Here is a 27,674-nt window from a genome sequence, read left to right on the forward strand (position 1 = left end):
GATTCTTTACCAACTGAGTTATCAGGGAAGCCCTAGTAATTATGTCTACAAAGCCTAGCATTATGTCTACAAAAAAAAAAAAATCAATGTACATACCTTAATTAAAAAGTGCTTCATTGCTAAAAAATGCAGGGTTGCCACAAACCTTCAGTTTTTAAAAAATGTAGTATCTGCAAAGTGCAATAAAAGGAAGTGCAATAAAACAAGGTATGCCTGTAGATATATAGGTGGAAGAGCTTTCTAATTGGTCAAGTGATAAAACATAAAATTTAGTGGACAGTCATGACTAATATCTCTATTTTGGGTTATCTCCCAGAAAAATCACACAGAGCAAAATTTATATTTTGCTTCTAGATTTGCTTATACTTAGGGACAAGGCCAGCAAATCTTCTATTAGTCATAGAAGCAATACCTACTTTTGTTATATAATTGACTCAAAATGTTTGTAATGACTCCAAAGGAGTAGAAAACTCTTTCCATGAAACGATTCACCTTGGAAAACTAAGAAAGAAAAAATGTTTTTGTTTAAAGATTTTAAAGAGATCTACCCAAGAACTTCTCTAATAATATGAAAACAAATCTGTTTCTTTTTATTTTCCTTTACAGTTTTTTTGCTTAGGTAACATTTATTGATGCTTATTGGGTACTTTTACCCATACATTTTCTTCTCAGGTATATCCAAAGGATTAAAAAAAAAACAAAAGCTGACACAGTTGGTTTCATATTTCGAGATGAGAAACTCTTCAGAGTTGATTAAATATGACTTGAAACTGAAGCTTTTCATGGAAAGTATGACATAGTATCTTTAGTGGCATAAAGTGCTCTATAATTTTATCCTTATATGTAATTATTTCCTAGATATCTAGATTTAGTTTTAAAATAATTTTGATTTTTGTTTTGTGTTTTTATGAGTAGATTATATGAAATACCAGAAGTAATTTTCATTAAAATACCGTGTTTGTTTTAGGTTTCAGATTATCTTGAAGTAATCAAGGAACCAATGGACTTATCAACAGTAATAACTAAAATTGATAAGCATAATTACCTGACTGCTAAGGATTTCCTAAAAGATATTGACCTCATCTGTAGCAATGCTTTGGAGTACAATCCAGATAAGGACCCAGGAGGTAAGAATGCACTGGGCAAGGGTGACTTTGGTGATCAAAGAGAAGACAGTTTAAAATATAAATAAAACCTGCCCCATATTTCAGATAGAAAAATTAGTCTTAAAGACATATTAGAAATTTCTTGTTGAAGAACTAAGTATATGCTTAAATATTAAATTTAATTATTAAATTCATTTGTTAAATTACTAAAAAATATATTTAAATTAGAGGATTTTATTCTTTAAAATAATTTTTGTCAAAGTATAGTTGATTTACAGTGTTGTGTTTAATTTCTGCTATACAGCAAAATGACTCAGTTGTATATGCATATATTCTTCTTCATATTCTTTTCCGTTATGGTTTACCACAGGATATTGAGTATAGATCCCTGTGTTGTACAGTAGGACCTTATTTTTTTATCCATCCTGTATATGATAGTTTATATTTGCTAATTCATTTATTAAATTATTAGATAATATATTTAAATTCAAGGATTTTATTATTATGTTCAAGATTTAGTTTCTTGATTTGCTTTTCACTTTTTATACTTAGATTCTAATTTTTTGCAGGTAAGATGGAAAACTAAATAATTGAGGATTTAAGATTGATTTGTTTAGTCTCCATTACCAGTGCTGATAAACACTGGGCATTTTGGATTTCTGGAAACGTATTATAGTTAAGTTTATTAATTAAAAGACCCCTTTGGGTAGATGGACATTATCTTTTCTATAGACTGTACATATGTTTACATATGCAAACAAACATCTTATGAATGTTTTCATAACATCTTATGGAAAACCTAAATGAACTTTTTGGCCAACCCAATATAATTTATTATTTTACTCGTAATCCCACCCTGTACTCAAATCTGTAGTCTCAGTTCTGTTAATGCCTTCGAGGGGAGACCTCCAGGAATAATCTGTAGTTAAACAAGTTGAATTTATTGGTACCTTGTAATAAAGGAGAATGTACATCATGGGAAATCAAACAGGATTTGAGCTTGTGTCAAGTGATTTTGAGGAAAATTTAAGGGAGTAGAGCTTTGCAGTGGAATAGATGCTTTTAGGAAGTGGGAGTAATTTGGGGACTAGGTATTTTAAGAACCTGGAAAGTAAAAAGAATGGAACCAGACTAAAGTTGTGATTGGTAAAGAAGCAGCATTCATTTTACACAGGATAGAATTATATTTGGTTATTTTTGTAGGGCAGTGTTCATACTTTTGTCCGTGTTCAGATCTGATTATGGAGTGGTGTTGTTTTTGTCTTGATCCATCATGGTCACAGAGTGGTGGTATTCAGTAAGGTTGTTTATGTTTAATGTAAGTACACCGAGGCCAGTTCCCATCTGGCAGGGGTCATTCTTTTTCTCACTCTGTTAAGAATTCTGTTTTTTCAACAGGTGATATAAAAGTAAGGTGCTTTTTATTTTAGAAAATTCACTTAAACTTTCAGTTATCTAAAGATATTTAGAGTATAGTTTCTACTTTATGTCTGTATTTATGGGTTCTTAACTCAGTTCACTTGTTAGAATGACCTGGATTTCTCATTTCTGCACAAATTGATTATTTCTTGTCTAAATTTAGACTGCAGTAAATCACATATTTTAGTTCCAAGTTAAGTGGCAGAATAAAATTTTATATAGCTGCTTTTGGTATCTTACTGCTTTTAATAGTTTTTAAGCTTTGTTTTAGGACATTTATCTCTTGTAGTTTTTGTTGTTTGTTTAGGTTTTATTTTGACTTTTTATTGTATATCATCTATGAGGATAAAATTTATGAGGATAAAAATGAAGAAAAAGTAACCTATAACCTATAATCCTGTTACCTAGTGTTTTTTTCTTTCTCTTTCTCCCCCTGCCTCCCTTCCTCCCTCCTTTTCTCTCTCTCTCACACATATGCACAAATACTATACGTGAAATGCATACATGCATAATATTTTTACTAAAATGACAATATAACTTTTGTAAACTTTTATTCATATAATATTTTGTGAAAAGTTTGAGTTAATGTATTTCTACCATGTAATTTTTATCACATGAATATATTATAGCTAATACCCTATTGTTGGGCATATTAAAGTTTTTAGCTTTTTTCTCTATTATAATATTGATGAATATAGGATAAATTTTGTGTATGTCCTTAATTATTTCCTTAAGATAAATTCCTTAAGGTGAAACTTCTGTATCATAGAGTGTGTAATCTCTTTTAGGGCTTTAAATCTGTGTTGTTAAAGCTTTTTCACAATTTAAAAAATCATCTTCTAGCAGCATCAGGGGCACTTGTTAACCAATATAGCAGTTTTGTGTGACTGAGAGAATCTTCTTTGCAGTGTAGATGGCATCTGTAACAGGGCCACAGTTTGCCTAGTAAAGAATGGGCTGGATGTCAGTCTCCTTTGATTCCCTTGCTGGGTTCTGGGTGAAGGTACAACTGCACAAGTGTCTATATGGTGGCCTTAAGCAGTGTGTGAGAGTACTTGAGCACCTACAGTCTCATCCTGTTAGGTTTTCAAGACATAGAGGTTACTGACATTGGGTAGTAGGTAATGAGACCCTGGGCTTTGGATGTGCACCTAGGCTTCAGTCCCCATTTTATTTCCTAGTTCTTTAGGAAATAAAGTTAAGTCCTCTAAGTTTTAGTTTCCTTATCTGCAAATATGGAAAATTACTCTTCTCTTGGGGTAGCTGTAAGGATTAGATGAGAAAATATATTAGGCCCTACCTTATGAAATTGTCATTTTCATATGGTTCAACTTGAATATGTTAGTCCTTAGTATAGTGCCTGGGATGTGATAAGTGTTCCATAAAGGTTAGTAGTTCATATATTTGTTTTTGTTATCATTATTATTTAAACTGTGCCTTAATTTGTCATAATTGTTTCCTTAGTGGGTACCTATACATTTACTTTAGAATGACCCTTTACTGTATTCCCTGGACCACATTTAAAATTGAATTCTATTTTGGAAAAAATCTAAGAACTGCTAGTGATAAATAAATTTGAGTGGTTAGAAAAAGCCAGTAGAAAGGATCAGTCCAGATCCTTTCCCCCTCTTCTGTGTAACTTAATTATAATCACATCATAATAATACTACTTTCATGAAAGAAGCATTGATTTCTGGTGCATAATAACCTTTTATTATAGAATGTAGTTGTATAATCAAAGGATATGGCTCTGTCTCACAGAATTGACATGGTATACTTGTAACTTTATTCCTTTACTGTTTTAGATGCAAAAAGTATCATATAATTCAAAAGCATGATTTTGGCTCTGTTTATATTTTTTCATATCTTTAGTCAAGAGCCCTGTTTTCTTTCTTAGCAATAGAACAACTTGTTATGTATTAGAAAAACAACCTCAGGGTCTATTGTGTAGCAAGTGGAAATTACATGAATTTTGTATTACTTTTACAAGCTCCCATGAGTATTTGAAAGCTTACAGTGCTCTGTTTTACAGAACACTTGGCCATTTTGGGAAAAAGCTAGCATATACATAGAAGACAAAAGCCAGCATTTTGGAAGCTATATGTATTGCCTAAGTGTTTACCTGGATTCTCCCTTGAGGATAACATGGACAAAAATTAAATATATTAACTAGAAGAATTTTAACTTGTAGGTTCTAAATGTGACCAGGTCAGATATTTGACCCTAATTATCTCATAAATATGTGATATGTTTTATGTTTAACTGTTCCCCACTGTTTGTTCTATACTTAATGTCTCCTCTAGCCCTTAAGTGTATTCACATACATACCATCATTTAGCAAATTTTGCTGAAATTTCAACCTTAGTCTTATAGTATTCTCGAAATCTGTTTTGTACTAGATGCTTAGGAATAAAGCTCACTGATTCACTCTGGTGTTTGGAGCCCTCTATGGGTTATACTTCAGTTAAACTCATTCACATTTTCTGTTATTATTTGTAAGTACCATGTGCTGTTACTGAGCTGAGTGTTTAGAATACTGTGATAGTCTTTGCCTCTTAAGATAGAGTAATACATATTGAGTAATTACTGTGTGACAGACATTATGCTATATCTTATGATATTAACTTGTAAGCACTTCTTAACAAAATGCCACAGACTGCGTGGCTTAAACAGCAGACATTGATTTTCTCATAGTTTTGGGGGCTAAAAGTCCAGAATCAATGTGTCGGCAGATTTGGTTTCTTCTGAAGTCGCTTTCCTTTGCCTTCAGATGACAACCTTCTTGCTGTGTCCTCAGATGGTCATCTTTTCTCTGTGTCTGTGCACCCCTGGTATTTCTTGTGTGTCTCCAAATTTCCTCTCCTCCTAAGGATCCAAGTCTGATTAGAGTAGGGCCTACTCATAGGACCTTTTACTTTGATTACTTCTTTAAAGGCTCTACTCCAAATATAGTCACATTCTGGTATATTGGGGAGTACAGTATCAACATGTGAATTTGGGGGAGGAACACAGTTTAACCCATAACAGTTTATGACCCACAGTCCCTCCTGATTACTGGTGATTATACTAGATGGTTAAGGTAGCACAGAGGTGGCAGGTTTGAATTTTGTCTTGTGGCAGCTGATGATGATGCAATTTCATCAGGTGTGTATTAGGTACATGTACAGTGTGAGCAGGGCACAGAGGAGAAGATATTACCTGGAGATGAACAGGATTTAAAGGGGCATTCATTTTAGGCATCTCTCAGGCCAGGGCTGCATATCTCCAGCACTGACACAGTTTATATGTAGGAAATGTTTCATAAATGGATGCTCAATAAATGGAGATTCAGTGAGTAGACAAGTGAATGAATTTCCCTCCTCTCCACACTCTTTTTTCAGCCATATCCTCTTTTTCTATACCTTTGTAGACTACTTTTCTTAGCCTAAAAAAATTTTTTTTTGGTCACACCATGCAGCTTGTGGGATCTTAATTCCCCAGCCAGGGATTAAGCTTAGGTCTTGGATTCTAGCAGTGAAAAGCACCAAGTCCGAACTACTGGACTGCCAGAGAATTCCCTGCGAGTCTTAATTGGGCTTCCAACCTCCATCTTACAATTCCCTTGACCTCTGGTACTGCCTGTATTACTATACTCTTAAATACAAATCAAATCAAATCACTTTCTGTCTGAAAACCACCCAGTGGCCCCTTATCTCGAGAATTAAATCGTGTTGTTTCCCTGCTTGGGCCTTTTCATTGCTCTTAGGATAAGATCTAAAGTCCTTAATGTGGTCAGATTCTCATTTGCCACTTGCTTACTGTGTACTAGTCACATAGGCTCCCTTTCAGTTTCTAGAAATCTCCAAGATCTTTTTACTTCAGAACTTTTTCACATGGTATTTTCTGAACCTGTACTGGTTTTTCCCTTTGTCAGTGGCTATCCTAATGCCTGTTTCAGTTCAGTCACTCAGTCATGTATGACTCTGCTACCCCATGAATCGCAGTACGCCAGGCCTACCTGTCCATCACCAACTCCCAGAGTTCACTCAAACTCACGTCCATTGAGTTGGTGATCCTCTCATCCTCTGTCGTCCCCTTCTCCTCCTGCCCCCAATCCCTCTCAGCATCAGAGTCTTTTCCAATGAGTCAACTCTTCTCATGAGGTGGCCAAAGTACTAGAGTTTCAGCTTTAGTATCATTCCTTCCAAAGAACACCCCGGACTGATCTCCCTTAGAATGGACTGGTTGGATCTCCTTGCAGTCCAAGGGACTGTCAAGAGTCTTCTCCAACATCACAGTTCAAAAGCATCAATTCTTCGGCGCTCGTCTTTCTTCACAGTCCAACTCTCACATCCATACATGACCACTGGAAAAACCATAGCCTTGACTAGACCGACCTTTGTTGGCAAAGTAATGTCTCTGCTTTTGAATATGCTATCTAGGTTGGTCATAACTTTTCTTCCAAGGAGTAAGCGTCTTTTAATTTCATGGCCGCAGTCACCATCTGCAGTGATTTTGGAGCCCAGAAAAAGTCTGACACTGTTTCCACTGTTTCCTCATCTATTTCTGATGAAGTGATGGGACCAGATGCCATGATCTTAGTTTTCTGAACGTTGAGCTTTAGGCCAACTCTTTTACTGTCCTGTTTCACTTTCATCAAGACGGTTTTTAGTTCCTCTTCACTTTCTGCCATAAGGGTGGTGTCATCTGCATATCTGAGGTTCTTGATATTTCTCCTGGCAATCTTGATTCCAGCTTCTGCTTCTTCCAGCCCAGTGTTTCTCATGATGTACTGTGCATAGAAGTTAAATAAGCAGGATGACAATATACAGCCTTGGTGTACTCCTTTTTCTATTTGGAACCAGTCTGTGGTTCCATGTCCAGTTTTAACTCTTGCTTTCTGACCTGCATATAGGTTTCTCAAGAGGCAGGTCAGGTGGTCTGGTATTCCCATCTCTTTTAGAATATTCCACAGTTTATTGTGATTCACACAGTCAAAGGCTTTGGCATAGTCAATAAAGCAGAAATAGATGTTTTTCTGGAACTCTCTTGCTTTTTCCATGATCCAGCAGATGCTGGCAATTTGATCTCTGGTTCCTCTGCCTTTTCTAAAACCAGGTTGAACATCTGGAACTTCACGGTTCACGTACTGCTGAAGCCTGGCTTGGAGAATTTTGAGCATTACTTTACTAGCGTGTGAGATGAGTGCAATTGTGCGGTAGTTTGAGCATTCTTTTCCATTGCCTTTCTTTGGGATTGGAATGAAAACTGACCTTTTTGGGTCCTGTGGCCACTGCTGAGTTTTCCAAATTTGCTGGCATATTGAGTGCAGCCCTTTCCCAGCATCATCTTTCAGGATTTGAGATAGCTCAACTGGAATTCCATCACCTCCACTAGCTTTGTTCATAGTGATGCTTCCTAAGGCCCACTTGACTTCATGTTCCAGGATGTCTGGCTCACCTTAAATGCCCCTAATTTAGAGAATTCTCTCCTGACTTGCCCATTCAGTATTCTGTAGATTTTGATCATAGCTGTTACAGGTTTTTTGACCGGTGAGGAAAGGGTAGGCAGAGGTGTTTCTATGTGCATATGAGATTATTTGGTTAAATACCTCTTTCCTATACTAGTCTGAAAAGCTCCTTGAAAGTGGAGACCTGTTTTGTTCACTACGTGTAGCCATCACCTGACTCAGTTCCTGGTACAGTTGACAATCAATGTTTATTGAGGGACAGTTTAGAGAAAATATATTGAAGGAAATATACTAGTGGACTGCCTTTTTGAGTGCTGCATGTTTGTTTTTGTAAGATTTTTCACAATGAACTATTAGATGTTCTAAGAAAAGTTGTATGTAAAATACATTTTTATACTTTTTGTCTTTGCTAGAGATGAAAAGGCAGATATTATTTTGTGACTTGGATTCTAGTTCTAAATACTGTTACCAATTAAGTGACTTTAATGCATTTATGTGACTCATAACATCTTGGAGTTGCCAGCTCTAGGGAGCACAGTTATGTTATGTTGTTAATGAATGAGGACTTCTCTGTTAGTGTAAAGCAGAGAGACTCTTCTTTTATTACCAGTTTTAGGTATAGTTTACCTAGAACAGAGTATGTACTTTTCTCCTAGAACTACCTATAGTTTATATCATCTTGCATTCTTAGAGTGCCTTATCATAATTGTTTCTGTCACAGTTTTTTAATAGGTCACCCTTGCTTTAGCATACATTATATTCTTTAACATAATTTTGACCAGTTTTCTCTTATGGAGAAAATTGTGTATGGTTTTCTGAAACCTCAGTGTCTATGCATGGCAACTCTGGTGCTGGATGTATGTTGAATATTCTTTATATCTTTAAAGAATTTTTATTTAAAGTAATACACTTTTCAAAATTATCAAATAAAGCCATATCTTTGAGGTAATGATTTGTTAAGTAGGCTTAGTACTTTGAAGTTTTAAAAGTATCGTTCTCAGAGGATTGTCAACTTAATTGAGTAGTTTATTGTATATTTTGTTGTTGTTGTTTAGTCCCCAAGTCATGTCTGACTCTTTTGCGAGCCCGTGGACTATAGCCCTCCAGGCTCCTCTGTCCATACGACTTCCCAGGCAAGAATGCTAGAGTGGGTTGTCATTTCCTTCTGCAGGGGATCTTCCCAACCCAGGGACTGAACCCATCTCTCCTGCATTGGCAGGTGAATTCTTTACCACTGAGCCACCAGGGAAGCCCATATTTATTTTTCACTCATCACTTAAAATGAATTTGTTTCTTATCCACAAATGCTTTTTACAGTTTTATTTAAATGTTTGTTCTTTTACTTTTCTTCTTAGGATGCTCTTTTTTCATGTTATTTCATTTGTGTGTTTAATAAATGTATACCAACTTTTTAACAGACAAAATAATTAGGCACAGGGCTTGTACTCTGAAGGATACTGCACATGCCATCATTGCAGCTGAGCTGGATCCAGAATTTAATAAACTGTGTGAAGAAATTAAGGAAGCAAGAATAAAAAGAGGTAAGTTATAGAAGTGAACATGCTATTGAAGACTAAGAGGTCACTGAGTGTCACTGGTTGGTGTTTATTTATAGTTGCTGGTATAATGAAAGTGTATCTTGAGGCCCAGCCTTTACGTACTTTCTGATACGGATATGTGTCATGTAAATTCTCAAAGATGTTTTAAAAATTTACTTTCTGTGACACCTTTAGTGCCAATTATAGAAATAAGCAGTACTTAGTGAAATTTCTTTTGTAGGAACACATCTTTGTTAATCCACATCATTAAGGATTTCTGTTCTTAAAGGATTTAGATAGGTTTTCATATTTGAAGAGTTTTATTTTTAACAGGTAATATCTAATATTAATTCTTAAAAATTTAGGAATACTTTTTTTTAACCTATTGGAGTTTTATGTGCAATTTTGTTCATATAAACACATAACACATGTGTTTTGTTTGTTCAGTATATAATCCTGTCTTGTGGAACTCATGGTTTAGCAGGAGAGAGTAAGTGTAAAACAAATCAAGTGCAGGGTGGCATATGCACTAACTGCAGCATATTCATCACAGAGGATAGACCTCCTGGTAGGAAACCTGGCATTTTGATCAGAGTTTGGGGAATGAATGTACAAGTGTGGTCTGTAGTGAAGTAGAGGGAAGGAGGAGGCAGTGACAGGGAAGGAGAAAGTATTGTAGGCAGAAAGCACAGTGCATAAAATCGCAGAGACATGAAATAACGTGGCATATCTGAAGAACTGCCAACTGTTTGGCATTGCTAAAGATGTACAGACAGGTGAGAAATAGAGCTCAGAAGGTGAGCTGGGTTGAGGACATTGGAGTTGTGAATATGCTTTTCTTCTACTGCATTAGAGAGGCCTTCCCTGGCCACTTAATCTAGTATAGGCTCTGGTCACCATCGCTTTTGTCATTTTGTTCTTGTTGGCTCTCTCCTCCTTATCTAGAATATAAGTGCAAGTAATTGAGTGAATCAATGTCATGGACTTGGACTTTATTCTGTAGGTCTGTGTTTTTGTTTTTTTTTTTTAATTTTTAATTTTTGCTTTATTTTACTTTACAATACTATATTGGTTTTGCCATACATTGACATGAATCCACCACGGGTGTACATGCGTTCCCAAATATGAGCCCCCCTCCCACCTCCCTCCCCATAACATCTCTCTGAGTCATCCCCGTGCACCAGCCCCAAGCATCCTGTATCCTGCATTAGACATAGACTGGCAATTCATTTCTTACATGATAGTATACATGTTTCAGTGCCATTCTCCCAAATCATCCCACCCTCTCCCTCAGAGTCCAAAAATCCGCTCTACACATCTGTGTCTCTTTTGCTGTCTTGCATACAGGGTCATCGCCATCTTTCTAAATTCCATATATATGTGTTAGTATACTGTATTGGTGTTTTTCCTTCTGGCTTACTTCACTCTGTATAATCGGCTCCAGTTTCATCCATCTCATTAGAACTGATTCAAATGTATTCTTTTTAATGGCTGAGTAATACTCCATTGTGTGTATGTACCACAGCTTTCTTATCCATTCATCTGCTGATGGACATCTAGGTTGTTTCCATGTCCTGGCTGTTATAAACAGTGCTAAAATGTGTGTTAATTACCCACATCAGCTTAGAACTGGGAAACTAGGTTCTCTGAGAGAAGCTTGAGAAATCTGTGCTTTAACAGTGGTTTTTATGTAGACTGAAGTTTGAGGACAATTGTCATAGGCAGTAGGAGTCATTGAAGTATCTGAAGCAGTGGAATGGATTGGTAAATTGTTTTGGCAGCAGGAAATAGCAAGGTCTCACTGTGGCAGGGTGGGAGGACGAGAGCCTAGTTAAAAAGCTGTCAGAGCCAGTTTTGCAAACATTTTAGCCATTTCTAAAAAAGTTAAGCATAATGTTTACCATATGACCCAGCGATTCTACTCCTAGGGATCTTCCCAAGAGAAATGAAAACATATGTCCATATAAAGACTTGTACATGAATGTTCATAGCAGTATTATTCACAGCATCTAAAAACTAGAAACAACTCAAATGTCTTTCAACTGATGAATGGGTAAGCAAAACAGGGTGTATTGTACAACAACATACTGCTTAGCTATAAAAAGGAACAAGGTGCTACATGGATGAACTTTAGAAATGTTACGCTAAGTGAGAGAAAACAGTCACCAGAGACCACATATTGTATGATTCCATTCATATGAAATGCTCACAAAAAGCCAGTCTATTATAGAGACAAAAAGTGGATTAGTGATTGCCTGGAACAGTTTCTTAAATTGGATTGCTGTGTGATTACACAGCTCTGTAAATCCACTAAAAATCACTTAATTGTACACTTGAAATGAATGATTTTTATGTTGTGTTAACTGTACCTCGGTTAAACTGTTGGAGGGTGGGGGGCTGTTGGAGTAGTCCAGAGTTTTAATTAGTGAAGTGGGAATGAAGGTAGGATTAACATGAGAGAGTTGTGGCTGCAGGGGTGGAAGGTATTGGGAAGGAAAGAAAGAGGCAAAATTTAGCTGCCACATTACTGATTTAATGATTTAAAGAGATGCTAATAACTACCAGTAGAGAGAGGGAATATATAAGGACAGGTCTTTTTGTGGGAAAAAGAGAAACCAGTTATTTTTAATTTGATCTATCTTTAGGATATGCAGTTGGTGATATCAAGTAGGCAGCTGATATAAATCAGGAGCTCAAGAGAGTTTTGGACTAAAATGTGATTTGGGAATAATAGTAGAAGCTGAAGGCATGAATGATACTTGTGGTGGAAGATGTAGATTAAAGTGAGAAGAAAAGGGATTCTAGAGATAGTCCTTAGAAACTTGGATGATAACACTAAAGATAGCATAGAAGAAAGAGATCTAGTAAAGAAAATTGAGATGAAACAGTTATTTCTATGAAGATCAATGCAGAAAAGCCAGACTTACACAGTGTGGTGTAACAGCCAGCTTATATCAGATGGAAATGGTTTATATGAATGGAGTTCAGTAGCCTAGTATATGCTTATACTTTCTAAGATGGCAGAAATCATGACTTTTTGGCAATATATGATCTTATTGTCTTATAGTCATAAAAATGTGAAATGTATCCCTTTGCAAAATAAAGTGAGTCAACATGGGGCCCTTTGGGGATTAAGTGTAAATAAGCATGGCCTACCATTTTATTTTTATGATATGATATCTAGTTTCTTTCCCATCTTAAAACAAAAGGTACTGTTTTCATCCAAATTACAAACTGTCCAAGTATAATTAATGACTTTAAAACTCAGTATTTCAGACTTTTTTTTTTTAACCTTGTTGGTTTATGTAGCTGGGAATATTTAAATAGGTATCGCTTATCTTCTGCCTGCAGGCTTATCGGTAACAGCAGAACAAATAAATCCTCATGGTACTGGAGCTCGAAAGACAGAAACTAGAGTTGAAGAGGCATTTCGGCACAAACAAAGAAATCCAATGGATGTCTGGCACAGTTCTGCAAATAAATGTGCATGTGAGTATTTGAGATCTTATTATCCAGCAGTGGGAACAACTGTGAATGAGGCAGAAGTGTTAGGAATTGGGCACACACACCAAAGGGCTGCCAGGAGCTTGTGGGGTAAGATGCTGAATCAGTATATTTCTTTAACCTTATTTGCTTTTTTTCTATCTCTGTTCGGTGCTTGCTGTTGTAATTGAACTAGATTTAAATATTTTCAGCTTTAAACTTTGGGTTTTGGAAAGAGATATGGAGCCAATAGATTTTTATCCACCCCACCTTCAACCCCTTGCTGTATATTATGCAGGGTGCTCTCATTATGGTGGGAAATGGAAACTCTGGCTTAAGAGAGTGCCTGAATTGACAGCAGGAAGTTGATTTTTCTGAGAAAAATCTTTAGCCTTCTTTTTCTGGTTTTGTTTAAGTGAGATGTATTTATTTTTCTTTTGTTTGTTTTGTTCTTTTTTGTTTGTTTTGTAAGTGAGGTGTATTTAGAAGGGGAAAATTCAGTGTTCTATGTTTTCTTCACTTTTCCTTATTCATGGTGATCTGTAAAAATTTCTAAAAGACAAATGTTAATAAACACAGCATCTTCCTAATGTAATCTTAATGTTTCACTAAAGATGGCCATCTTTGGATTGTGTGTGCTATTCTTCTGATATAAAGGTGGTAATTCTGCTCCAGCTGTCAATAAAGATGGCCATAATAAGTTCTTCCACCAGTGGCATTGAAGTTGAATGAATGAACCAGACTCAGTTTTTTTTTTTTTTTACTCTTGTCCTCTTTGTGATAAACGGCATTCATGTGTGAGAAAATTTGAAGGAGTTAATGGTGCATTTCGTCCTAGGAAGCTGATTAAGCTATTTGTACTGGTTGTACCTTGAATCGTGACCTGGATTAACTAACATAACACTCTAATTTAAATGTTGAAATCCTTACATTCTTTGCAACTGATAAAAATATTTACCCACTAAAATACATTGAACATTGCTTCAGCAGTTTTAGTTTTCTTTAAGTGTTAAAATGTTTTTTAATCTACAAATGTGAGTTTTGTTTTCTCTGACCAGTAGATGGCATATGTGACTCATCATTTGGCTATTTTGCATTATTTTACATTACTTAAATCAGTATGTCTAAATCTCCCTATGGAAGAGTTGCTTTCCTAAGGTCTTAGTTTTGGGAATAAGCTCAGAGATGCTATAAAACTTGATTTTAAAGACTGTGCCTCTAAATGGGCTTTTCACACAAAAAGGCTTTTCCCCTGAAAAAGGTGATAGAGCAGTGACTGAAACAAAACCCTTGACTCTTGTGGCACATATATAATCAGTTTCTCTTATTTGACCAAAATCTCGCTAAGCATTAGAAGTGATTATAAAAAGATGGGGAAACTATCTCTAGTTTGACCTCCCCGCAAATAAGAACATTTTCTCTTATCTGGGATGAAAGCATTAGAAGCACACTTGCTTCAGAAAGGTTCCTAGCTTTTGCTTAGGGTACGAGTACATATCAAATAATTGAGCTGGCTCTTGATCGAGCAGGGTCCAGCCTCCTGGCTTTAGTGCTACATGACTTAGTGAAGAAAGGAAAAGGGAACCTCTTGTCACTTTGGTTGTTGGAGAATAAGCAAGGACACAATGTCAGGAGTGACTGGTCAGGTAGAAAAGCCTAATAGTTCTACATTTTAGAGAAAGAGCAAGCTGAATACTTTTCTTTCACTTTTAATATGGACTGGGTTAATCTTTCATATAAGTAATGGAATGCTTATGAATGCTCATCACTTTAGCCTGTGCTTTTAAAAGTAGACTAATATAGAAATTTCATCTCCAATTACCCTGTAACTGTAAATTATAAAAATAGAAATAGGGGGGAAAAGGAATGGAGAGATGATTGTAATGATAGTACAGTTTTGAGGGCAAAATAAATTTTGAGCCAAGTCACTAAAGAAGTTGAATTTTGGAAATGATTTTAGAAACCTTTGGTAGATTTATTCTTAGATCAGAAAGAAGAGTGACATTTATGACAATTTGTCATATATCTTACCTTGGTGTCTTTGTAAGACTTAGTAAGGATTAAAGATGAAAGGGTGAAAAAAGTATGTGAACACACTATGTGCTGTTGATACATTGTGATCTTTATCCATTTTTTTTCCTAGAAAAGTGTACACATACGTAATAATGTTTTAGGATTCTTTTAATGGATAAAGATCACAAGTTCATATTAAGTGCTGACGTAAAGAAATGAGGGTTGTTTTAAGACTGTATTCCCTTCTGTTTGTCGTTCAACAGCAATTTTAAAACTGTGAATTAAACATTTTCCACTTAGTGGCCCATATTTGCATTTTCTTTTTAAAATGTCTTTGCCCAGAAAGCTTTCAACATTGGCATATTAAAAATATTATCTCTTTTTAAACTAAGCCAGATTTGACATTATTTTTATAGCCTTGGAAAAAATGAATTACTTTTACTCTGATGGCTTTCAACTAATATTCAGAATCCAGTGGTAGACGTCAGAAGTAATAGGTCTCTAGCTTAGCTAGTTAGCTTTAATAACTTTTATATTTAAATTTCTTCGTGCAAGTGTCCCACATTACAAAATAAAAGTTAAGTTTTCATTTTAGGGACAATGGGATCAACTTGCACAACCAGCTACCTTTGATGCATAATATGGGAAATAAATATTCCTATGTCCATCATGACCTGGAAGTACCAGCTGTCTACTGACAAAACTCTTGATAGTTTCTAACACTGAAGAGTATAGTCCCTGCAACTTTTGTAGGTCTCTCACTTTATATAACTGACCAAATATTTATTTTCAGTGTTTATTAATGTTGTTATTGTTGCCTTGATAGCAGAGGGCTTGTTTTCTGCATATTTTCCAATAACAACTTTGCAAGAAATTGATCCTGCTAGGAGAAACATTTGTGATAGAAGGCTAACAGGTGGCTAACTACATTGTCTGTCTTAAGTTCATAGGGCTTCTATTTCTTAGGAAAGGAGAGGCAGTAGAGATACCTGTAACTTTTGTCTCTTCGCATATTGGATCATATCTTAATTTCTTTTATGGTTTAAGAGCCTTTGGGGGATCTTGCTGGCAAAGCAGTCATTTTCCTGGTGGAAATCCAGGGCTGTAGTCCCAAACCTTCCAGGCAGCCTGGTAATATGACCATTTCCTAAATGTATAGTGTGCTTGGCCTTCGGGTGTTAAGAATTAGGAAAAGCAATAAAGCAGGATCTAGGGCAGTCATAAAGAGTGAGTGCTTAGTCAACTCATACAGGAAATAAATTAAAAATATTTTCGTTTGTCAGAGCTCATCCCTGACATCATATCCATTTTGTAGGTGTGAAGATTAGTCAGCATGGGTGCCAAGAGCTAAGTAGTATTTGTCTCTGTGTTACGGTAGTATGGGTTTACTTTCTTTTGGATCTTATTTAATAAACATTTGTGAAACAAGCATTGTACCTACAAGTTCTATATATCTTTTTCCCTTCTTTGTAAAATAGTTCGAGTTCGGAGAAAATCACGGCGGCGATCACAGTGGGGTAAAGGAATTATTAAGAAAAGGAAAGTCAATAATTTAAAAAAAGATGAGGAGGACACCAAATTTACTGACTATGAGAATCATATGGAGGACAGGAAATTGCTCGAAAATGGAGAGTTTGAGGTAAGCACTGACTGCCATGAAGAAAATGGAGAAGAGACTGGAGACTTATCTATGACCAATGATGAGTCATCCTGTGACATCATGGACATGGACCAGGGGCAGAGGCTTAACAGCGGAGCAAGCACAAAAGAGAACTTTGCTTCTACCGAAGAGGAAAGTTCAAATGAGTCTCTACTCATCAACAGCAGCAGTTCTCTAAATCCAGAACAGACATCTCGGAAAGAGCCTTTTCTTAAAGAAGGCTGTCTAAATGGTGAGGCCTCCACAGACAGTTTTGAAGGAATACCCGTTCTGGAGTGTCAGAATGGCAAAGCTGAAGTAGTTTCTTGCTGTGGCAATGGAGATAAATGTAGTTCTGAGCAAAAAACTCTCCTGGAAGATCAGTCAAAAGGAAAACCAGAAACTTCAAATGAAAATCATGGAGATGATCCTGAGAAACTAGAGGCACTGCAATGTAGCACTAACGAGAAGTTAGAGCTTGGCCCTGATGTGGAGGTTAAAGATGCAGAACTGGACAAAGAAGGTAGAGCTAATGTTCTAAAATTTTTCCTGAGGTTTTAAACTGCAGAGTTAATTACATGCATATTTTATCTGGTCCCCAGTAGCAATAGTTGATGAATAATTATACCCCTTTGAGAATTTATTGCAGTTTTCACCCCTTTTCCTAGAAAAGTGTACACACACATAATAAATTTTGGTGTATGTTTTAGAGGGTTTATTGTCCAGAAGGCATTGCTTTCCTGGCTGCTTCCTCTTCGTGCTCCTGTCTGATTATTGTCCCTTTCCTAATGAATTTATGACTAAAAGCTGAATAAATCCACACTTGTTAAGAGGATGGGATTTCTGACAGAAGGATTATTGGGATGGGGTGAGAGGTAGGTGAGAAGACTTGGATGCTATGGCAGTATGGTATATCAGAGTCATATAAGCCCACATTATATTTCCACTGTTGTTTATTATAATCATGTGACTCTGAGTTAGTTGTTTGTATTCTCTGGCCCTGCGTCTTTCCATCTTCTGAATTAAACTTCAGGGTGGTGTCACTGCAGGGATTAAATAAGTCTTGTATGTTAATTGCCTTCTCCTGGTACCTGGCACATCCTAAGGTATATTTATGCCAGGCAGTCACTGTCAGCTGAATCTGAGGGGTGTTAATCTAGAGACACTGTTGCTTTATAAACCAGTGGTGGAAGAAAGCAGCAGAATCCTCACTGTCAAAGTGACTTGATTCTTGCTGAGTCAGAGCTCTCTGCCCACTCCTGACTTCTCTTCGATTTGTGATTCCTGAAGAAGCAGTGGAGGGGGAGTTGAGGGTTTCTGGCCCTGCTTTGCTTTTTATCATGATTCTTTAGCCTGTGGTGGGGTGGGGTGTATTAAGAGACAGACCTACCCTGTTCAGTGTGCATTTCCTTCCTAACCAGTCTTGCCCTCGATTATCTCGAAATTGTATTGTGCTAAATTGTGTGGAGTATATGGTGTTAGCCTGGGATTTGGGCTCTGTGAGAAAAGTTTCTTAATGCCAGTTTATTAGAGCTATCCAGAAGAATTAGAGTAGGATGGTATTGTTCAAAGTCTTAGAATTCTTTTAATGGATAGAGAGAAAGGTACAGATTTATGCTGCCTCTTGAAAATTTTTAATATTTAATAGTAGAAAGCAGTTTTAGAAGCATTATTTATCTGGGCTATCATATAGACAGAACTTAAAAAATGTGTTGAAGCTAGAATTAAGTAATGAATGGGACAATGTGGGGAAAAGGGAGAGACTCCTGTTATGAGGCCGAATGGGTGAGTGGGTGGGGAGTCTTTGTAACGCTACTTCACTATGAGATTTTAGTAAGCTTACAGAAAAGGTTTAAATGAATATTATGTTCAGCTAACAGCTTTAAAAGTATTTGCTGTGTAAAAGCCTCACCTGAAGTTTTCATTTGTAACTGTCCAGGGCAATGTAACCGAGTGCAATGGTTCCTAACTCAGGTTCTTGGACCCCCTAGACGCCCATGGGTATAATAATGAGGATTTGTATGGTCTTAACAAAACTCCTAGCATATGTTAATTGAACTGGTTTTTCATATGTTAATTGAACTGGTTTTTCATATGTTAATTGAACTCGGTTTTCAATCTAAAGGCTGTCTTTAATATAACATTTCTCTGATACATCAGGGTATATGTTTTTGAAGGCAACATCTTGGTTCTTTTATTATTTATATAGCAGGCATTGATGAGAAAGAATTGTTTAAAGACTTGGGAATAAGAGGATTAATGCAGGAGGGAGGAGAAAGAGTCTCCTTAGTTTCCCAGAACATGGGCCAGGTCCTGTATAAGAAATGGTCCAAGTTTGTCCTTGTGGCCCCTACCCCTGCCTGTCTCTTCTTCAGAGTACTCCTACTCAGAGTGCATAGGGCTTTATGGTCTGCCTACCCTCCCTACCCCTCAGAGTGCCTGGTGCAGTCAAATTATACTTAGCTGCCTTCAAATTTCTGTTTTTTCAGTATGGTTGGTCTTAGGAGAATGTTGGGAGGAAAGTAATTAAATTATATTAATTTACTCGAAGGTAGTAGGAAAAGACACTAGACCTTTTGCATTTTTAATGGGCTTATATTTTTATGAGAAAATATTGTGTAACACAGGCAGTATAACTGAGAAAAATAAGAAATTTCAGGCAATGTTGAGGAAAATGTTTTGCTTTGGGAGGCAGATATGAAGCGGGTTGGACTTACTTTGTGTTAGCATCTGCTTTTCTATGTTGCTTCCTTTTCTTCTAGTTCTGAAAGCTCCACATTTTAAAATGATTATCATACAGAGAGTGAAGATAGTTTATAAGTTACTTCTTAGAGGTGAAGATCGCTTTTATCTCCCTTTCAGTGGATACATTTGTTAGATGATATTCTGGTATGACTTGGCTTTCATAGTTGTGGTTTACTCCTCTTTAACTTGGGTTTTTTAGTCTTACCTCAAAAAACCATTTATTACTTGAGGAATAATATCCTTATTCCAAAAAGGATTTGTGGTGGGTAAAAGAATTTATAATAGTTTAAGCCTGATTTTTATTAACTTTTATTTGCTGCAGTGCATTTTTTTGTTTCAATTGTAGGTGCTTCTAAAGTAAAGAAATATCGTAAGTTAATTTTAGAACAGGCAAAAACAACAAGCCTGGAACTGGTTCCAGAAGAGCCATCTGAGCCTGTGCCGCCTCTTATAGTTGATCATGAGAGATTGAAGGTAAGCTTAGCTCTTCCTGGGAAGTTTTAAATGAATGGAAATAAGTTTTAGTAATTTTTTCCTTAAACCGTGGAATATGAGTACTCTAGGGCTTCTCATGAAAAAGAGTTGTTTGTGATTTGAGGGGTTTAGAAGTATGAGAATGTTCTTGGTAATAAACTAAGCCCTGAAATCTTCAAAACTAAGGGCTCAGGTTTATACCATAGAATGTGGTATCTGTTGCCTAGTATTTGAATAGTACTGTTTCAGTCTGAACAATGAAATCAAACTTCTTTTTATTCTTTTAATTTTTCTCAGAAATTGCTTGATTTGTTGGTAGATAAAAGCAACAATCTGGCAGTTGATCAACTTGAGAGACTATATTCTCTTCTTAGTCAGTGCATCTACCGTCACCGTAAAGATTATGACAAATCACAACTTATAGAGGTAAGTGTCTAGTTCATCTGGAGAATAAATAAATATGTGCTGTTACTTGTCACAAAGTAAAGAGAAAACAAAGTCATTTTATTTTGAATTTTTCACCAAGTAGCTGAAGAGTGATTTGAAGATTTAAGATTAAGAAGAATCATGAAGAGTTATAAAAATAACCTCTTTGTACCCTTTTGTCTCAGAACAGAAGTAATCTGGGTTTCTTTGTTTACCAAAACACAGAAATCCATGGTTGGCAGACACACGGAATAGCATGGCGCAGTTCTCCTCTCCCTTGCTTCTCGGCGACTTCACAGATGATGCGTTATCACTTGCGCCTGTTGAATGTGAGCATGGCCTCACAGTCCATGTTACCACTACTCTCTAGGCAGCCAGTGCTGGTTAAAAGGAGTTGGTATGGGCCATGAGACCTATTGGCCACCCTAGTAATGACTGGAAGAGAACTTAAAAGTCATCTCATTTAATCAGATCTAGTCTTAGTGAAACAGCCACCTGAGTGGTTGTCCTTATGCTTGGATACCATAGAAGTGAGTCATTCCCCTTCTAGACAACTCTGAGCCATAAGAAAATTTTGTATAAATACAGGCTTATATCTTTTTTCATATAATTTATATCATTAAGTCACTCTTCTGCTTTTTGAGGTCATCTGAGCAAATGTGAATGCAAAAAAATGAAGACAAAAGTGTCTGTTCTCAAGGAACATTTTTAGTATGCTAAAGATTCATGTGTAGAGGATGTGCCTGTTTTGCATGTGTAATAAGGAATACAGGCATATCTTGCTTTATTGTCCTGTGCACATACTGAAGTGTCTGCAAGTTGAAGATTTGTGGCAACACCTCCAATTTTCAACAGCATTTGCTCACTTTGTGCCTCTGTGTTACATTTTTATAATAGTTGCAGTATTTCAAACATTTTCATTATTATATTATGGTAATCTGTGATTAGTGATCTTTGATGTTATTGCAAAAAGATTATGACTTTCTGAAGGCTCAGATGATGGTTAGCATTTTTTTCCCACAAACTTTAAAATGTTAAAAAAAATTAAGGTGTGTACATTGTGTTTTAGACATAATGCCATTACACAGTGTAGTGTAAACACAACTTTTATTTGCACTGGGAAACTAAAAAATTTGTATAACTGCCTTTGTTTTTCGTCTGGAAGGCAGTGTCTCCAGGGTATGCCTTTATTGGGCTTCCCAGGTGGCTCAGTGGTAAAGAATCTGCCTGCAGTGCAAGAGATGCAGGTTCAATCCCTGTGTCAGGAAGATCCTTTGGAGAAGGAAATGGCAACCCACTCCAGTCTTCTTGTCAAAAATGAGTCAGATACGACTCAGCAACTAAACAACAACAACGCTTGTATTATACTTGAATCAAAGCAAGAGTGCACTTAAAACTTATTTTATAATTATATTTTTCTGTCACATTTTTATGAATCTGTACCAACCTTATATAATAATGTAGAAATTACAGGAAAGCAAAAATGAAAAAATAAAAACATCACCCACATACCACCATCTGGAGGAAACTAATCATTGTTAATCTCTTAGAATATCTTCCATCCTTTAAAAATGTCTAGATGTATATAACATGTATATAAGCATGAATGTGTGTTTAAAAGTTGGGATAGTATTGTATATTCTGTTTCATAACTGGACTTTTTCTTACTCAGTAACATGATGAAACATTTAGCATGAGTAATTTTGATTGATCATTTATATAACCTTTTAATTAGATGATAATCTGTTAGTTTACCTTATTAGTTCTGTAGGGATGTAGGATATAATTTCTTTGGAGGTGTTTTGGGTGGCGCGGTGGTAAAGAACCCACCTGCCAAAGCAGAGGCACAAGAGATGGGGGTTTGATCCCTGGGTCGGGAAGATCCCTGGAGTAGGAAGTTGCAACCTGCTCTAGGATTCTTGGCTGGGAAATCCCATGGACATAGAAGCCTGACGGGCTATAGTCCATGGGATCGCAGAGTCAGACATGACTGAGCACACACATATTTATTTTTCATAAAGAGGGGAAAGAAAACCAGATGTCTTAGATGTATTTGGCATTTGCCTATCTGAATGTAATGTGTGGGGTAGAGTTCTTTACTTTTTTTAAATTCTAGAACTTCTTTGTTTACATGATGATATTTGATTATCATGAATGGACTGAATGGACTGAATACTCTTCAGCAGTGAAACATTTTTCAGTCTGGGTCTTAGAACCGTATAATATTGGGGCCTCATTTAGGACGAAAGGAAATCTATAGCAGAATCACCAGTGAGAGGCATTCCTGGTGGTGGTGGCATTGACTCTTCCTGGCTTTTTTTTCCTTTCTAAATTTCAACTCTAATTGAAGTGAACAGCATTGGGTACAAGGTGCATTCTACTTTGGGTACAAGTTTTACTATATGGAATACATTCATTTTGCTTTGGGAGTTGAATATAATGAGGACTTCCCTGGTGGCTCAGATGGTAAAGAATCTGCCTGGAATGCTTTAGACTCAGGTTCAATTCTTGGGTCGAAAAGGTCCCCTGGAGAAGGAAATGGCAACCCACTCCATAATGAGTAGGGAAGGGTGTAGGCTTTGGAGTGAGGCTACCTGTATTCAAATCCTGACTCTGTATTCAAATCTCGACTCTGCTATTTACTACCTGGCAAATTATTTATATATGCAAATTTCTTAATAAAATATCTGGTATAATAAGAACTCATTGCTAGTGTCATCCTCATTAGCCTAAATGTAAAATAGGCATTTGGAAATGTCTAGAGCAGATAGTCTTACACAGTAACTATAGTATTATAATCAGGAATATATTTAAAGCTTAACTTTGTATCTAAGATTCTTTCTTGAGAAAGTTGATTTGAAGTGAATTTTTCCGTAATGCGTTTGTATTTCCTTTAATAGGTAACTTGTACTTTTTTCCTCCCCCTTATAGGAGATGGAAAGAACAGTTCATATGTTTGAGACATTCCTATGAACCTTTCAAGAAGAGTGGTTTATCCCCTCCAATCTGCTCCTGACAGAGCAGTCTTCTGAGCCATTCAATTTCAAATTGCACCAATTAACGTGCAGAGCCTTGGTGTAAAGTGCTCTCTCACTCATTCTTTCTCTCTGTTGAATTTGGTGCTATTGTCTCAGGTACCTGAAACCAACCAGCCTACAAGAACCAAACAGAACTTCAGAAACATGTTGTATTTTCCACAAATAAAAAATACAACCCCACAGATTGGAGATTTTGGTGCTACAGAAACTGCTCTCACTTCTGCTCCTCTTTTTGTGCACTCTTTTTTGGAGACTTCTCTCTTAGGGAGCAGACCAGCAAATTTGAGGAAACTGGATGGGGCAGTTCTTACTGTGTTGAATTGTTTAAAAAATGGGCAACCTGTTCCTTTCCCTCTCCTTTCTACCCCTTTTATCATATTTGTTTTATTTTTTTCTCTGGGTAATGGACTAAAGCCTGTTTTGAAATTGGCTATGGTATATTCTGGTGGGAAACTGAAGAAACTGGATGAAATTAGATTAGGCTCTTTAGAACTGCCTTTAATGTGCCTTTTTATTCATTTGAGAAAGGATAAGGCTAAACACAAGGATGGGCTTGTTTGTAGCAAATGAATTAGAATGTTTTCTTTGGTCACAACCCTGAAAATAAGTTTTGATACTCTGTATCATTAAGAGGCAGCCAGTGATTTGGTATGAAATGCCTATACTGCTTTTAAAACTCAATCAAGAAAGTTGTTAAGCTACAAAATATACTAAAAATGGTAAGTTTTCCTGTATGGTTCGTTTCTGTTTAAGAAACATGTGATGAAGCAACAACAACAAAAAATAATATACAATCCATTAAAAAAAAAAACACACTCTTTTTGGCATTGATGACAATGATGTCAGGAAATAGAACTGCCTTCTATTTTCTTCTGTCAGTGGTAATTGAATGGATATTCATGTTTGAGTTCCCAGAGAAGAATGATTTTCATGTATAGCAGATTATTACTGTTTTGGTTTAAAGCCAGGACTTGCCAAATGGAAAGAAAAGAGGAATTTTTGTCTAAGAGCTCCATAAAATTCTTTTTCAATATGCATAGTTGCAAGTGAACTCTGGTATGGTCCTTGAATAACAGTATTAATATTTAAATCCCTCATCATAAGCTTACCTTCACAACTAACTTCATTTTGATCGGAACCCATTTTGGATCTTGTTGAGCGATTTCTGTGACTTGTACTTATCTAAAATTAATTATGGATTACTAGTTTTACAAAAACTTTCTACAAATTCAGAGACACAGTCTAGGCAGTTGCAAAGTGGCAAAAGGAGTGCAGTGACTTTTTTATCAGATGATTTTTAAACAAAAAAGTAGAAAATTTTGACAAGTTGGCTTGATACCTTCATTCATTATAGCCGTTAGCTGCACAGGTGTGTCTTTCCAATATATGCAACACATGGTAGTTTGGGTTTTAATTAGAGCAAATGGTCTTGGACTACTGCAGAGATACTGAGCTACCTCAGCTTTTTGTATTTTAGTTAACAACGGTGTCTACAGAGTTCTGTATTCACTTTGCCACCGTTTACATGCTGAAGCTAAGGTACTTGTCTCCTCGTCTCTGGCTTTGTAGGGTGCTGGATGCCAGTGCAGAAAGCACGCTTTGGCCAAGGCTACTGCAGTAATCTTAAGTGCTTCTTTGCATTTACATGAACATTTTACGCTTTCTAACTCTAGTTTAATTTTAAAATAATGCCACTTATTTTCTTTATACCTATGAACTTTTCATGATATTCAGTTAGTCATATAATTCAAGATGCTACCCGTGTAGACACACTGTATTTTTAAGGTGGGCAAGTGCGATTAACGATGAACCAATTTTAAAGGGGAGGTCATTTGAAACCTCTAATTTGATTATTGGGAGGATTTTCATGCTTTCTTTAGTATTTATTACCATCATACCAGTTCAAGCTATTTTACTGTCTAATACATTAGCATTTTGTATTTTGATGGAAATTGTTACAGAATTTAAAGATTTGATGAAATAAATGTAGCAGATTTTTTGTAGCAAGTTTCTGGTAAAAGGGTTTTTTGCAAGTCTCAGGTTCTTGCTGCACTATTTTTCTTTAAATATTTATTCCAGTTACTCTAATTCAGAAGCATTCTGTTCAAGTAACAGCAGCACTTGTGAATGGAAAAAAAAATGCACATGTTCTTAGTAAGTTACTAAATTTGTACAGGTTAAGGTTTTAGCCATCAGTGAGTTTGACAAGGGAAATTTATTTATGTTCAGCATTAAAATGCTTCCAAAAGATCAAGTTTTTTAATTTTAACCTTGATAGAGATAAGAGAAATAGGAGGCAACCTCAGTATAATAGGATCTGCCACTCTGAACAGTTTAGGTCTTAAAGAGAAAGCCAATCTAATGTCAAGGGGAGAAAAATGAGTTGAAATTGTACTAACTCCTCTGGCCCCTTTCCCTCTGCAAAAGAAACATGCTATACCAGTTTTGCTTACTTTACAGCTATCTGGTGGTTCTATAATTTAAAGCAGCTTGTAAAATTATCCAAGCAGACTCAATTTTGTTTACCTTTCTGTAAGTTCTTGATTTTTGCTGTATAGCATTGGCAAAAATATGTACAAATTGACCTCTGTTCTTATTTCCTATTGTGAGCATTATACATTAGCTCCTGTGTAAAACCTTGCTCCCAGATGACTAAAATGTGTATCACGGCCCAGCCCAACAATAGTTAATGCTCAGCTGTGGGGACCATAGGAGCTTTTGAAGATGATGGAACCGCACTAGGGTTGAAACTGATGGCTGTGGAGTTAATTGTGTTTTTGAGCTTGAATCTCACCTGTGATTAATTTTTTTTTTGTTTGTTTGTTTAGTTTTGTTGTCCTTTCAGTACATTCTTTCAGGACTTAATTTTTCTCATATGCCAATGTATTTGTAGATTTACTGGATTTTATTTTTTAGGGAGTGGGGTGGTAATATCTTCCCATTTTTTTATTAAGTTGGTTCAGCTATGGTGCTATTCAGTAGGTATCTTCAGTGTCAGGTCCCGTAGCTGAATGCCATTGTTATTATAATTATTATTTGTAATCACATTGTAAGCTTGAATTTGGACTTGTACCAACATCTTTTGTATTTTGTACATTCGGTTATTTAGACTTTGGGAGTCCTCTTTGGTTTCATTCACGTATGTCTACTTTGTAGAGTAAGTAGACCTCCTCAACTATGGTCTATTTTGGGTTTGTAGTTTAATTTAGAATTGTGTTAAGTTGATGTTTTACATTTGACTTCATTTTACATTAGTTTGAAGTAAATTATTTAATTTTTGAATTCTGGAATTTTGAACATTTACTGTAATTTGTAATATAACTGCTGTGAAATACTTGAATAAAGATGACAAGAAAAACGTATCTTTCTTCAGCTTAATCATCGTTACTATTGGCTGCAAATGCAATGCTTTGTTTCTAGCTGAACTCATCTATTTTGCAGCTAGGGCATGTTGATGTTTATTAAGTGCCCTGAAAATCTTGTTCTATGATTCTTTTAGATTTAGTCGCCCTAGGTATTTTTTAGCTTAAAGTTTTTCTGTTGAACAAGTGTAGTTTTAACTTCACATGAAGATTGTCTAAAAGTTGTTTAGAATCAAATGGATTACTTGTGCGATTTGTTTTTCTCGTTGGAAGACTATGCTTCAATAGACAATCAGGTAGTATGGTTCACTTATTTTATAGTGCTCTTCTCTCTGATCACGTAGTTATCAGTGTATTTTGAACAATAAATAGAATTTAAACCCCAGAATTTTATGGGGTTTATTGCTTAAAGTGAATAGAATGTACTTGGCTTTAGATTGCCTATATTTCTGTTGTCTAGTATATATATATCTTCCAAGGTTAGTATACTAATCTTCCTCTACATAAATCTTTAATTCCACCCTCCCCCCTCATTTTTAAAGATCATAAAAAGGAACTGTTTGAATTTGTTTTTCTTGGTTTTGCAGATTAATTTTTACTTTTGATTGTTGTATGTATCAGAAGACTGATATTGATAAACCTGGGAAACAGACTTTTGAAAGTTTTATCTGAATGTTTAGATAAGGAGTTTATAATTGAATTTGAGTCTCAATCAAGTTTTGAGGGCCCCAGGGATGAAGTTGGGTTTATATATCCAGTTTTAGTTTTCCGCTGGACTCAAAACTACAGTAAAGTGAGAGACTAATCTTTAAGTATCTGCTTCATTTAGTCCTCATGCCTGAATACCTGAAAAGTTGTCTCTTGGCTCTGTTTTAGAATACAAATTCTCTCTCTTTCCCACACAGTCATGTCTGTTATGTGCTAGGCACTGGGTCAGAAATACATGACATGATACAGGTGACATTCTCTGTCCTTTAGAAGC

General features: G+C 36.0%; 1 protein-coding gene across 2 annotated transcripts in view; it reads left to right on the plus strand.

Annotated features, from left to right (window-relative positions):
• ATAD2B (ATPase family, AAA domain containing 2B) overlaps positions 1-26,687 on the plus strand; it is a 127,355-nt gene extending 100,668 nt beyond the window's left edge. For both annotated transcript variants that reach the window (XM_018055586.1, XM_018055587.1), the window contains exons 22-28: positions 968-1,127; positions 9,393-9,515; positions 12,864-13,001; positions 16,487-17,170; positions 19,739-19,866; positions 20,164-20,292; positions 23,224-26,687. In XM_018055586.1, coding sequence (XP_017911075.1) covers positions 968-1,127; positions 9,393-9,515; positions 12,864-13,001; positions 16,487-17,170; positions 19,739-19,866; positions 20,164-20,292; positions 23,224-23,265 — 1,404 coding nt within the window. In that variant the 3' untranslated portion in view covers positions 23,266-26,687. The remainder of the gene's footprint in view (positions 1-967; positions 1,128-9,392; positions 9,516-12,863; positions 13,002-16,486; positions 17,171-19,738; positions 19,867-20,163; positions 20,293-23,223) is intronic.

The sequence above is a fragment of the Capra hircus genome, chromosome 11, assembly GCF_001704415.2.
Source record: "Capra hircus breed San Clemente chromosome 11, ASM170441v1, whole genome shotgun sequence".
NCBI classification, from domain to species: Eukaryota; Metazoa; Chordata; class Mammalia; order Artiodactyla; family Bovidae; genus Capra; species Capra hircus.